General features: G+C 36.2%; 1 protein-coding gene across 1 annotated transcript; it reads right to left on the bottom strand.

Annotated features, from left to right (window-relative positions):
* Positions 1-3,103: 3,103 nt before the first annotated feature.
* On the bottom strand, positions 3,104-8,381 carry rab38b (RAB38b, member of RAS oncogene family). The gene is made up of 3 exons (XM_030154945.1): positions 8,047-8,381; positions 6,247-6,524; positions 3,104-4,579 (listed from the first exon to the last, which is right to left on the bottom strand). The coding sequence occupies exons 1-3, from the start codon at positions 8,276-8,278 to the stop codon at positions 4,430-4,432; spliced, it is 660 nt and encodes a 219-aa protein (XP_030010805.1). The 5' UTR covers positions 8,279-8,381; the 3' UTR covers positions 3,104-4,429.
* Between the last annotated feature and the right edge of the window lie 5,024 nt (positions 8,382-13,405).

The following is a 13,405-nucleotide window of genomic DNA, read 5'->3' as shown; positions in this document are numbered from 1 at the left end:
AAATCCATGAATATACAAGAGAACAGCTGGAGAATAACTGTCCACTGTAGTGACCACTATACATGAAAGGGTTAAGAAGACTCATCTCTCAACCTGAACAGACATATTAATTATTTAATATTTCACTTAGTCTCCCCCATTATGAATCTCAGTCTCTCTCAACCGTTACCGTGACTATACTTTTCTGAGTTTCTTTCTCCTTTTTCGCTGCTTCTTCATTATACGTTTAACGAAAAAACAAACAAACACTAATAAACATTGATATCTTGCAGTCAGACTGACATTGACTGTTCTCATGGCTAACTATGCTCTGGTCATAAAGTCAAAGGGTTAAAAGGGGATGTAGAAGTGCAAAGGTTAAACTCGCTAATATGGCCTAATGTGTTTTGGCAGTAGTCACTGGGAACTGAGCATCTCAAAGGTCCCAGGGTTCAAAGGTCAAAATTACCCAAATAGAGCAGGTGATTTGCCTGGGAAAGTGTGTTGTGTAGGGATTCCACGTAAGCACAATGAACAAGTTTCGCATCACATCATCTTCAAGTGGCTGCATTTATATGTAGGATATTTTCTTAGAGGTTCAAGAAATTACATGTATTAAAAACACATTACGCAAAATACTAATGGTGATGTGTCAGCCTGTAGGGTTACAACACTGAGGGAATAAATAAGAGGGATTTTCTTTTCTTTTTTTTTTTTTTTTTTTTTACATTTTTCATAGTTTTTGATTACCCTTTAGTTTTAGTTTTACTGCTTGACTAATTTTATTTGAATTTTTATTTTGGGAAATTAACTTAAGTTTTAGCTTAAATCTTATGTCATTTCCATAACTTTATAATCCCTGGAAGCATTATGTGGGGATGAAGCCCGTTTTTAAAAGTTGTCATTGTTAACAGTTAAGTTAACATATTTGAGTCATATTTTGACATTTCTTCTCTACTAATTATTTCTTCTCTCAGATCTAACTCCAAAAATAATAATAATGATAATGATAATGATAATAAATGCACCAAATGTGATACAGATGAATATTTCATGATGTAGTCCGCCTCACAGTTTGACTGCTCTGACAACAGGTGGCACCATAACAGCATTTTTGTACAGTGAGAGATGACCCACAATACTGTATCCTCTTGTAGATGATTTATGTAACTCGCCTGGGGACTCAGCAGGTCTCCGTGTGATTAAGCTGGCTGAATGCATCTTGAATAGTGATTATAATTTATCTGAATCCTGCTGAAAAACATACAAAGAGAGCCAGTTTTTCGTTATGCTGGAATGTTAAACGTGTCTTTCTCATGATCTACCAGATCTGTGTACCATGTTGTTACTTTGAGCCTCACAGCTTTAAGTATGAGTTCTCTCCCTGCTCATTTTCTTCTCTTACTACCTGCTTCCCTGTCGCTCTCACTCTAGGATGAGCTGTGGGTGTTTTCTGTAGGTGGTTCTCTGGCAGAGCTGGTGAAATACAGAGAGCACAATAAGCCAGGCTCATAAGGGCAGTAATAAACAGATCTGTCAGCTGTCATTACTGAAAGAGTTAACGGGAGTGTTGTTTCAATTAGTTGCATTTTTAATTAACATCCACAATACAGTTCACAAAACTGTGTGTCGTTACCAAGGAACTAATGAGAAACAAAACACTGACAAGGCAGATGACAGCTATTACAGAACACAAGATAAAAGTGTTTCTCAGATATTTCGCTTCCAAAAATTATATTGGATCACTAGATGGACTGTTGGTGGTGATGTCTTGACGTGATCCAAGAGCAGACGACCAAATCTAATCCCTCAGGCAGAGAATAATCCACTCAGTCATGTGGTGTCCTAATGAGAAACCTGAGAGTCCTGGATCAGTCTGGTTTATGGATCAGCCTGAGGTCACACACACACACACACACACATACACACACACACATACACATCAGTCCAAACTAATAAAATTAGAGGTTGATTCGCTGTCTCTTAACAGTGACTTGTGACGATCTGCTATTTTTGTGCCAGTTTTGTCTCAGTGCAGATCAACTGTAAAAGTTGTATTGTGTCACTGAACTCACATGATGGTCCTGTTGAACCTGGGGTGTCAAACATATGGCCTGGGAGTCAAAACCAGATAACCAAAGGGTCCAATCTGGCCCGTGGGATGAATTTGTGAAATACAAAAATTACACTGAATATTTTAACAATCAATCATATTAGCTTAGGGACCATATAAAGCCCTACTTTGGTTTCAAGTGGATCAGACCAGTAAAATACTATCATAATATCCAATAAATAATGACAACTCCAAATTTTATTTCTTTGATTTAGTGTAAAAAAGGAAAATTACATGAAAAAGTTCACATTTAGGAGTCTGGTTTCGACCGGCTTGACATGCAAAGTGTCATGAGATAAGTTTTGTTATGATTTGGTGCTATATAAATAAAATTGGATTGTTTGATTGATTGATATCCTTTCACAAGAAGTGTGAATAACCTGAACAAATATGAACAACCTGAAATGTCTTAAGAGAAGTACGTGTCATTTATTCTGCCTGTTATTAAATATTTTGTGTATTTGTAGATCCACTTTGATCTGTAAGTTGTAATGCACATGTGTAAATGATAAACTGAGACAGAATATTATTAAAATTGCATATTTTTCTTAAGAAATTTCAGGTTGTTCATGGTTGTTCATGTTATTCACAGTTGTTTTTTCAGGACAGTTTGTAAATGTCAACATTTTCATCATGCAATTTTACTTTATCACACTAATTTCACCATTATTATTTTACTGGTCTGGCCCACTTCAGATCAAATTGGACAGAATGTGGCCCCTGAACTAAAATGAGTTTGACAGCCCTGTGTTGAACTGTAATCCTGCAGGGGGCATTGTTTAAGTCTGTTATAAAATAATGTACATGTTGTAAATTACAACTCACATATGAAAGCATGACATCGTTGTGATCAGGCACATAAAAGACATTATGCAACAACTACAGGAATGAAATGAAAATAAAGTATACCATTATTTCTAAACGCATAATCAAACCCCATAATGCAAAGGGTTTTCATCCTTTCTCACTTAGAGTAAAGTACTGTGTTAAAAAATAAACAACACCGACAACTGTGGGTTCAAAAGCTTTTGTTTTGTGCAAAATTTTACAGAGGTGCAAGCTCAACAAAAGATCTGTACATGCAACCCCAGTGCTAAGATTTTTAAAGATGCTGCATCGTGGGTGTGTGTAAAGTCGATGTGGGTATGGAACATGAAGTAAACACATGAGACAGAGAATCAGATGGGTGCAGAAAAGGAGGGAGAAGAATTAAAAAGCAATCACTCTGGAAACAATCGTCAAGCGGACGGTGAGAATTCGGCAAGAAAACAAAAATAAAAAAATAAAAAACAGAGGCTGGAGTGGGCGAGGGGAGGAGAAAGAAGAAAATGAGGAATAAAAAAGGCAGAAGGATATAAAAAATGTGTGCAAATGTGTGTGTATGCATTTGAGTGAACAGCAATAAATAGCTTCACACAGATGTCAGAGGATAGTCGCGAAAAAAGACTAGTTACCATGGATACAGAGTTAGACTTTGGCAAGTGAAGTCATGAGAATGTCCAGTCGACAACCAGACAACCAACACATTTTCTCCTCTGATACAGAAACACGATATACAGACACATTTATGCATGTACTGCAGTCAGTTGTTGTAGCCAAAATACCTCTTTGTAGTAAAATCCAACTCTAGACAATAAGAGGAGTCTGTTCCTTCAACAAATATGCCTGACAGGTCTCAACGGACAATTTGCACTACTAGATGTTTGTGTGTAGTCATTTACCAGAAGAATTATAAGCAAAATAATATATTATTTCAACCAATGCAGCACTACTAAAAGTGTATTGCTGTAAATAACTTAAAAAAGATACACAAAAATAACATTTGTATGTGCAAAATTCACATTTCAAGAGGATAATAAATCCAGTATTCAGTGTTGATGAGCACATTCTTATGCTTTTCCAACATAACACCAAAGAAACCTGATTATTTCCCCATTTGTATTAGTTTTTCACCAAAAGGAGGAAAAATGGGTGTTAATGACAATGTAAGTACTTTCCAGAAGTGGTTAAAATTAGGCTAAAATGTTTCCAGATATTTGTTTTTTTATATCTGGAATGCCCTCCTTTGGTTGTATTACATTAAAAATGTCAGAATTGCTTAGTTCTTAATGCAAAGAGCACAGAAAAGTATGCAGGAGTCAGAGGTTATATGATGTTATGTCCATGTAGCCTTAGTTTGCAATATCTGCATTCATTTGTGCAAAAACAAAACTGCAAACTAAAATACTCAACACCGGTTTGGACCAAATATGTCGGACAGTACCTCAGGTCCACCTGTGGTGTGACTGTCCCTCTGAGTCCTTCTGAGTTTCACCCTTTCATCAGTCTCTTGTTTAATTATTTGAAGCATCCAGAGCAGTTCATCTGCCTGTCGGTGTCGATCTGAGGTGAGATGGTGTCTGGTATCACAGATTTCAGGATGTCATTCTCTGTGGCCATGATGTGTTTCACCAAGAAGTTTGCAGCGTCATTAATGTTGAGGTTATCCTAAAGAAAAAATGCAATTAGGTCTGTTTTTAAATCAGTTATTTCATTGTGTTTCAGTTCTCATTTAGTTTATGAATAGATGTAGATCACAAACACTGTGCAGTTTAACCCATAAAGACCCAGTGCTACTTTTGTGGGAGTTCCCAAATTAATTTTTCTCACTATGGAACCTTTTTCTTAAGTGATTTATAACCATTTATTGCTATATCATCCTCTGTATTTCGTGCTGTGTTCAGTGAAAAACAGCTGTTTTCCAATAGCCTATTTAATTTACTGTGCATGTAGATAAAAACTCAGATTAAAGTTGAGGGTTATTTTATCAAAAATAGAGAATAGAGAGAACATAAAAACAAGTGTGTCCATCAGCTGTCATTTATCAGACTCCATGGGTTTCTACTGGCGAATAAATGTTGTAGAAGATGACGGTGTCTCCATGTTCACAGAGCCTTGGAATGTCCAGATGGGTCATATAAAGTCGCAGAAAAAATTATTAGACCATCAAAAGTCACCAAAAACAATGGTTATGCAATCAAGTACTAACTCCTGTTTGTATCATGTGACTAAAACAGACAGAAAACAAAACATGGAATACCTAAAAGTACTGTTTTTGTCAGTACAATGCCATAGATATTGATGTAAGAACTGAAGTGATTTTGGTTATTATCTAGAAAAACATTGAAAATCGTGAGATATCAGTTCTTAAATTAAACTCTTATGAGCTATTTTTGTTGTTAACATTATATTTGTCCAAACAAGTGTACCTTTAGTTGTACCAGGCATTAAAATGACCAAGAAATTGAAGAAAACAAGGGGTGGTCTAATAATTCTTTCTGTGACTGAATGAAGACCATGAAAAGATGACAAACTGCATTTTACGCCAAATATTCACGTGAATAGATAGGATTAATGGATCAACCGGTATTAAACATTTTAGATCCGTCGAAGACTTTGGTCATTGGTGGATGTTTGGGTCTTTATGGGTTAATGTAGTGAACATGTTTACACACACAATATATGGTTGTTTGTCATGTCGGCATCTTCACGTGAACAACACTAAAAATCTATGAAAAGGGGTATTTTTTGCTGTTAAAAGATGTGTATGTTTGCTCAATCTAACTTCATGTGTGGCTTAACCTTCCACCTTATTAACCTTTGACCTCTAAGAATGTTGAATTGTCATGCTACAAGTATGGCCATGCTTCAACACCCTTGTGTCAACAAAGAATGCATGAAAGAAGACACATATTTACTGATTTTATAATTTTGTGCTGGATGAGAAAATTGGGTTCAGATTCAATAAGGTTTTAATTTGACAAATTGCAGAAATCAGAAGGAGAGGTGATAACAGGAGGATCTGAATATCACAAACTGGAAGATTTTTGAGAGGTTTTGCTCATCAGGGAGGGATCCAACTCAGTAACTCTAATATTACTTTTAACTTTTCACATCTCTGACTAGTTCTGACCCTACTTTTTAAATTGGTTCTACAGAGCCACTTTCCACAAGGATATGAAATTCCAGTGGGAAGTCACCTGAGTGGGAACACATTGCTACTGACCGTCAGGCCCACACTGAGCTAAACATAAAGATTCAAGGGAAACAGGCAAAAACAAACTATCCCCCAACATACAAAGCAGATGACAGTACCACAGATACTCCGGTCTGACCTTAGCTGAGGTCTCAAACCAGCCGACAAAGCCGTGGTCTTTGCAGAACTGGTCCATTTTGATGCAGTTGTTGGTCAGCTCCCTCCCCTGGTCACACTTGTTTGCCAGGAGCACGGTGGCAATGCTCTGTCCGTTAGCCAGCATTAGTTTGGAGTCCAGGTCCTCCTTCCACTTTATGACTGCTTCAAAGGTCGTAGGCCGTGTCACGTCGAACACTATGAAAGCTCCCATGGCTTCCCGGTAGTACACTCGTGTCATGTTGCCAAAACGTTCCTGACCTGTGAAGAACAAACGCATCATATGGATGTCAGTTGTCCCGCTGACCATTACCAGGAAATTTAATGAGTAATCTTCATTCCTCTCACAGACGTTTAGAGCAGTTTTAGAAAATAACTGGCATTAAGGCTGCAGTTAGCAATGCCAGTATTCTCATGAAACAGCACATTCCTGTGGTCTTACTGTCACGTTGCACTTAACCAGATAGTGAATGCAAGTGCTTGTTTTTGCTGATAATAGGCCTACTTAAATTAAACCTGCACTCACTTTTCTGCAATGACAAAAATGTAAAAACCCAGGCAATGACAGCATTTTGGTGGTGGTGTGTATACAGGTAATGGACCGTGTGTGTACAGTGTATGTCTTGTAGATGGTTTGTTTTAGGAGCAGGTTAGAACAGGTTTCATTCTGACATTACCAAAGGCTATATGTTCTGTTTTCTGTTCACTTGTTGGTCAAATATTAAGCATGTAGGCAAATCCTGCTTGTTTTACACACAGTTTCTCTGAGTAGAAAGGTTTTACACTTGAACGGATTCATGGTGTGCAAGAGTCCAGCTTTGGCTTTACTGAAACTACTCTGACAAAGATACAAACTGATACAAACTTTTTTTTTTTTTTTGCTTCATGAGTTATGAGGAAACGGAAAATGTGACAAGACTTAGACTGCGAACTTCCTCCTTTCATGCAAGAGAACATAGGGTATGAAGGATTTTCATCACTCACGAGGAACTCTCATCTGTGGCCTCACACATGGCCACACTCATCAGTCACTGAAGCTGCTAACTGTTGCTTTACATAAGTTGTAAGCATGACATGTAAGATTAACCACATAATAAATTAGACATTATAAAAAATACCATAAAAGTGTTAGTCCATATGGACAGACAAGACATCACTGACCAATTCAATCAGTTATCACTCAATTTAATTTGGCGGATCCAAATTAAGCGTTTAAAGCATGTGCCTAAATGCATGTGGATGACTAAGGAATGATGTTTTGTTTTTATTTAGGCCACAATGACACTCCTGTGTCTGGCTTTTAAATCTCCCTCACATGTTCCTGATCACATGATGTACCATCATACCTTGAATGACTGAATGACAGTGTGATGGTTTATCCTATGAGCAAATAAATTCTACCGTCCTCTCTATCTCTGTATATGGAGAGAACACAGTTTATGACCAGAATTTGTCCACAGTGACTTTGCATCTTTCAGTTATGAAGCTTTCATAATTTTATAACAGTCATGCCTTTCTGCCAAACTGAAGATAGTCTTATCTCTCACCAACAATCAACTTAACAGGAACTGAAATTCATCTCAGCCAGTATGTGTTTCTGACTTAATCCAACATAGTTCTTTAATTTCTGCACATTTTAAAGATGAAAATATTAGAATTAGAAAAGCAAATAGTTTGCAGTACAACCAACAAACCATTTGATGCTGCACATGCCAACACTTATTGGCTTTCAGCTGTAGATGATGTGATACTGAAGACATATTCAGTTTGTCTGCTGCCCCACCTGCAATGTCCCACAGCTGCAGTCTGATGGTCTCTGAGTCCCAGTTCAACACCTTCAGGGCAAAGTCCACTCCGATGGTGGCCCGGTAGTTGGTGGAATATGTCTGGTGCACGTAGCGCCTGATGATGGAGGTCTTACCGACCCCTAAATCTCCGATCACCAGTACCTTGTACAGGTGTTCCGTCCGCAGGTTTTGCATCCCGTTAGAGTACGGTGTGTGGTTGTTGGTCATATCCCAGTTACGCACGTCTGATTCGGTGTAAGTTTGGATAAGTCTCAGCCTGGGTCCCCCCTCCTCGGTCTCTCCCTGTCCCTGGTGTGTGTTTCGGTACCGCCCTGCCTGTGGGGAAGTGTGTGATCTGCTCAGGGGTTGTACTTGGGAACTTGTGACCTCTCTTCACCACCCAGAGGACGCAGTGCGCACGGTTCTCCTGTTAGGAAACAGCACATGAAACTATTATGTCACCGCTGTGTTGAACTCCAATGTGCTTCAGTCTCCAGATAACAACTGAGAAAAGATACTATCCAGTGGAGGACTCTGTTTAAAAAGTTGCCACTGTAATTTGGACAATAATTGCTAAACCAGGGGTGTCAAACGTGCTGCCCGGGGGCCAAATCCGGCCCGCCAAAGGGTTCAATCCGGCCCCTGGATGAATTTGTGAAATACAAAAATTACACTGAAAATATTAACAATCAAGGATGTTAAAATAATTTTAGGTCAATTAATTCTAAAGTGGATCAGACCAGTAAAATACTATCATAATAAACTATAAATAATGAAAACTGCAAATTTGTCTCTTTGTTTTAGTGTAAAAAATGTAAAATGACACAAAAATGTTCACATTTACAGACTAGTCTTTTACAAAAAAAAAAAAAAGTGAATATCTGAAATGTTTTAAGAGAGGTATGTGGAATTTTAATAATATTCTCCCTGTTATTTAATGTTTTGAGTATTTGTAGATCCACTGTGATCTGTAAGTTGTGATTCACACGTATAAATGATAAACTAAGGCGTAATATTGTTAACATTGCACTTATTTTACTAAAGAATTTTCAGGTTGTTCATATTTGTTCATATTAAGTTCAAGTACAATTCATAGATGTAAACATTTTAATTACGGAATTTTAAGTGTATTTTTGCGTGTATTATAGGATATTTAAGCATATTTAAGTGAATTTTTTATTTCATGGAATTTACTTTTTTTCACTCAAAAGTTCTTATCCTATTGTTTACATTACTTTACTGGTCCGGCCCACTTTATACCATATTAGGCTGGACGTGGCCCCTGAACTAACACCCCTGTGCTAAACTATTGTGACAATCCGTTTGATTTCTCTAATTGGATTCATTTTATGCATTAACGCACAGGTGTCAAACATGCAGCCCGGGGGCCAAAACCGGCCCACCAAAGGGTCTAGTCTGGCCCCTGGATGAATTTGTGAAATGCAGAAATTACACTGATGACATTAACACTCAGAGGTGTTGGAATCATTTTAGGTCAATTCAATCTCAAGTGTTCAGACCAGTAATATACAATCATAATAAACTATAAATAATGAAAACTATAAATTTTTCTCTTTGTTTTAGTGTAAAAAAAAAAAAAAAAAGTAAAATTACACAAATGTTTACATTTACAGACTAGCCTTTTGCAAAAAATGTGAATAACCTGAAATTTCTGAAGAGAAGTATGAGGAATTTTAACAATATTCTGCCTGTTATTAAATGTTTTGTGTATTTGTAGATCCACTGTGATCTGTAAGTTGTGATGCACATGTATAAATGACAAACTAAGATAAATTAAAATTGCACTTATTTTTCTTAAGAATTTTCAGGTTCATATTTGTTCATGTTATGTTCAAGTACAGTTTGTAGATGTAAACATTTTCATTACGGAATTTGACTTTTTTCACTCAAAAACAGAGAAAATACATTGGAGTTGACATTATTTATAAGTTCTTATCCTATTATTTATATTATTTTACTGGTCCGGCCCACTTTAGATCATATTAGGCTGCATGTGGACCCTGAAGTAAAATGAGTTTGACACCCTTGCATTAATGAGTCTTAATATTTTTGTATTTTAGGTATGTAAAGATCTTAATTCAGTAAAGATCTGGCCATGTTTGGCAATACAAATCTTTCAAAAATAACTTACTAGGCTTTAGTGAGTTAATTTACTGTTCCCTTTATTCACCTGAACTCCTCAAGTTCCAAACAGATGCTTTCAGGAGAGAGGATCATTTGTGCTGGAGTTTTAAATGTATTAAAAGGATTAATGTTGTGTTATACATTTTTAGAAGTATACCTGAGCCATAAGGCTAAATTAGAGTCATATTATTTTAATAAATGATAGATCTGGGGTAAAATGGAAAACAGAAAAGTAACAAGTGGTACCAGGCACAACAAACCCCACCCCTCGCGTGTATTGTAGCTTATTTTGGCATCGATCCAGCTGATGTCATCATGTCTATGCATGTGCTGATGTCAGCATATCAATTGCCTCTATATATGTGCCAAGTTTGAAGTAAATTGAAACAAAATTGATGTTTTTATAGACATTTGAAATTTCGCCCATTATAAGTAAATGAGAAAAGAAAAAAAACATTTTAACAATTCAAAAAAAAAAAAAAGAACTTTGACCTACTTCTCCCAAAATGTAATCGCATCTATTCTGGATCACTGGCAATCTATAAACCAAATTTGATATGAATTCAACTTATGGTTTTGCTGCTACAGACATGTGAAATTTTGCCCATTATAAGTAAATGGGAAAAAATTATTTTAAAAATTCATAAAAAATTGAAACTTTTACCTACTGTTCCCAAAATGTACTGAGATCTATTCTGGGTCATGGACAATCCATAAACCCAATGTGGTTATGAAATGAACCAATAGTTTTGCTGCTAGAGTGTTAACAAACACACAAACCGAACCAAGAACAATACCCCTTGTCTCCCTTTTCTGGGGTGGAATATGTGTCTTAACATATATTCTATTGTAAACTACTGCAAATTAGTAGAAATACAAAAACACACTCAAAGTGACAGAATAATGCTTTCAGAAAACCCTTATAATACTTGCATGTATAAACTACACTGCACTGAGATCAGTTCAAAAACATCATTCAGTTATTGTCTGCTTAAACCAGAACCCACAACATGAGCATAAACTAATATCACATAGTGAAATCATCAAAGTATATTCAGTAGATTTTTGCAGTATATTCTAATTTTCATTGTGCAGTAGCAGTACTTAAACATAATTTGGTTTCCCGACACGAGATGTTGATGTAAAGGTCCCAGAGTCCTTTTTGACAGTTGCTGTGTATTTGCTCACTGTTGGAAAAAAACATAACAGCTACTGTGTAATCTGAGGTGGGACCAAGACCTTCAGGACATTTTCTCCTCAAACATAGCTGTTGCAGGTTTGCGTCTTTGCACCACTGATGACACAGCCACCTCGTGCAGAACGTTTTCCCATTTGTCTTGCTGATTTACAGGTTTAAAAAGGCAGTCAATTATTTTTTTCAATTCTTTTTTTTCCATATACATATCTCTCTTTTTTTTCATTTGACATTTGTTCAGACATACTTAAAGATACTTGTTATCCCATGATCAACATGCTTAGCATCCCATGATGCAGTGAGGTTTTAAAATGGAGCACATGTCTTCTGCGTTATGCCCTGATGAACACATTGGCACTCATGTCTCTGTAGGTAATGGAACACTTTGGCTTTCTAACATAGTGCTTTGGATAGGTTTCTGTCTTTTTGAACAATGGTTACTGATTTTTTTTCCTTTTTTTTTTTTTTTTTTTTTGCAAAAGTCATTTTTACCCTTTAGTTTTTCCATGCATTCTACTTATCTCCCTGATGAGTGCCACTCTCCTTTATGCACATTTACATTTTATGTTTTTCGATCCGACTACCCGCCTACGACTAATTCTTTGTGTCCTGTGTACTGCTGGACAGAACATACAGTACAGTTACAGGCAATGATGTTGAACTTCTCTCCTGCAGTTGTTTTGGAAAAACTTGTGCAAATATGCCAAATTAGATGAGTAATGTTACGATTAAAAAAAAAAAATCTCCCTGCACTACTTTATCTCTGCCTTCAAGCCACACATATGAGGTTATGAGTTAACACATTCTAAGTGATCTCTCATGTTTCTCATATAGGACAGTAACCTCTCCCTGCAAAAATAACTGTTCTCCATTAAAGTGTAGAGACTATTATCATTAGGTGACCCATAATTAGGATTTTACACAGTTTCCATCTATTAGGTTGAATATGAATGTAATCTAATGCAACAGCCTTGCAATAAACTCTGTAAGATTCTGTTGTACGTCTTAACCTGCTGACAAAACCTCATGGTAAATGTATTATTGTACTGTGTTATTCGGAGCAGTGGAATCTTCTTTTACTGTACTTGTACAATAAGGGGAAGACCATAAAATAACACCAACAAAACACAGAGTCTCCAAAATAAACAATGAGTTCCATTGGGACCTTACGTTCTCCCTGGGCTCATTAAGGCTATTACGCTATATATAAATAAACTTTGCCCGCCGTCTTGTGATTATTAACTTCATTGGACAATTTCGGTCTACAATTTACGACAAAGGAAATTATATTACATCTTATTTAATAAAGAGTGGCCTAGAAACCCTATTTCCTGTTAAGTTTATTAATTATCGCACAGTAATTTGACATAGTTATCTACTTATTTAAAAAAAGGTCCATGAGTAACATCAAGTTTGGAAGTATAAAAATAACATTGCACAAGATCCAGTTTGTAGAAACATCACTGTTGAAATACAATAAACGTTTAGCTTGGATAACTTTAACTTCTGTAGACCAGACTTACAGGAAAATTAAAATCTTACAAAATGTGGCAGAAAAATGAAACTTCACACTATAACAAGTACAAACTATCTTGTTACATTTGCATCATTTTTGGCTGAATAATTGTCTTTCTAAGATATTGCCAGGAAATATTAATGTAAGTGGTTTTCGTGGATTTTTTTTAGCAACAAAATTTGTCTAATGCAACAAAGGCCTACATTCTATGCTCAGTCTGTATAAAAAGGCAAGAAACAAGCACAAGACAAAAGTCTTCCATACATTACATCAGTGAATTATTGTAATAAAGCATTAGTTCATTTGGCACAATCAGCATGCATGTATGGCAATTATATGGTATCATATGATTTTATCCTAAAGGTTAGTAAAAATATAGCAAAAAGCATTAAAACATTCCTGCCAGCATAAACATAAAGCAAAATTATGGACTGAAGAATAGGTGCTAAGTTTGAGAGACCAGTTAGTAAGTGAATATATGATAATTTTGACTTAGTTT

The sequence above is a fragment of the Sphaeramia orbicularis genome, chromosome 14, assembly GCF_902148855.1.
Source record: "Sphaeramia orbicularis chromosome 14, fSphaOr1.1, whole genome shotgun sequence".
Taxonomy (NCBI): domain Eukaryota; kingdom Metazoa; phylum Chordata; class Actinopteri; order Kurtiformes; family Apogonidae; genus Sphaeramia; species Sphaeramia orbicularis.
The sequence above is the reverse complement of the archived record's forward strand: the minus strand, read 5'-3'. Positions and strand labels throughout refer to the sequence as shown.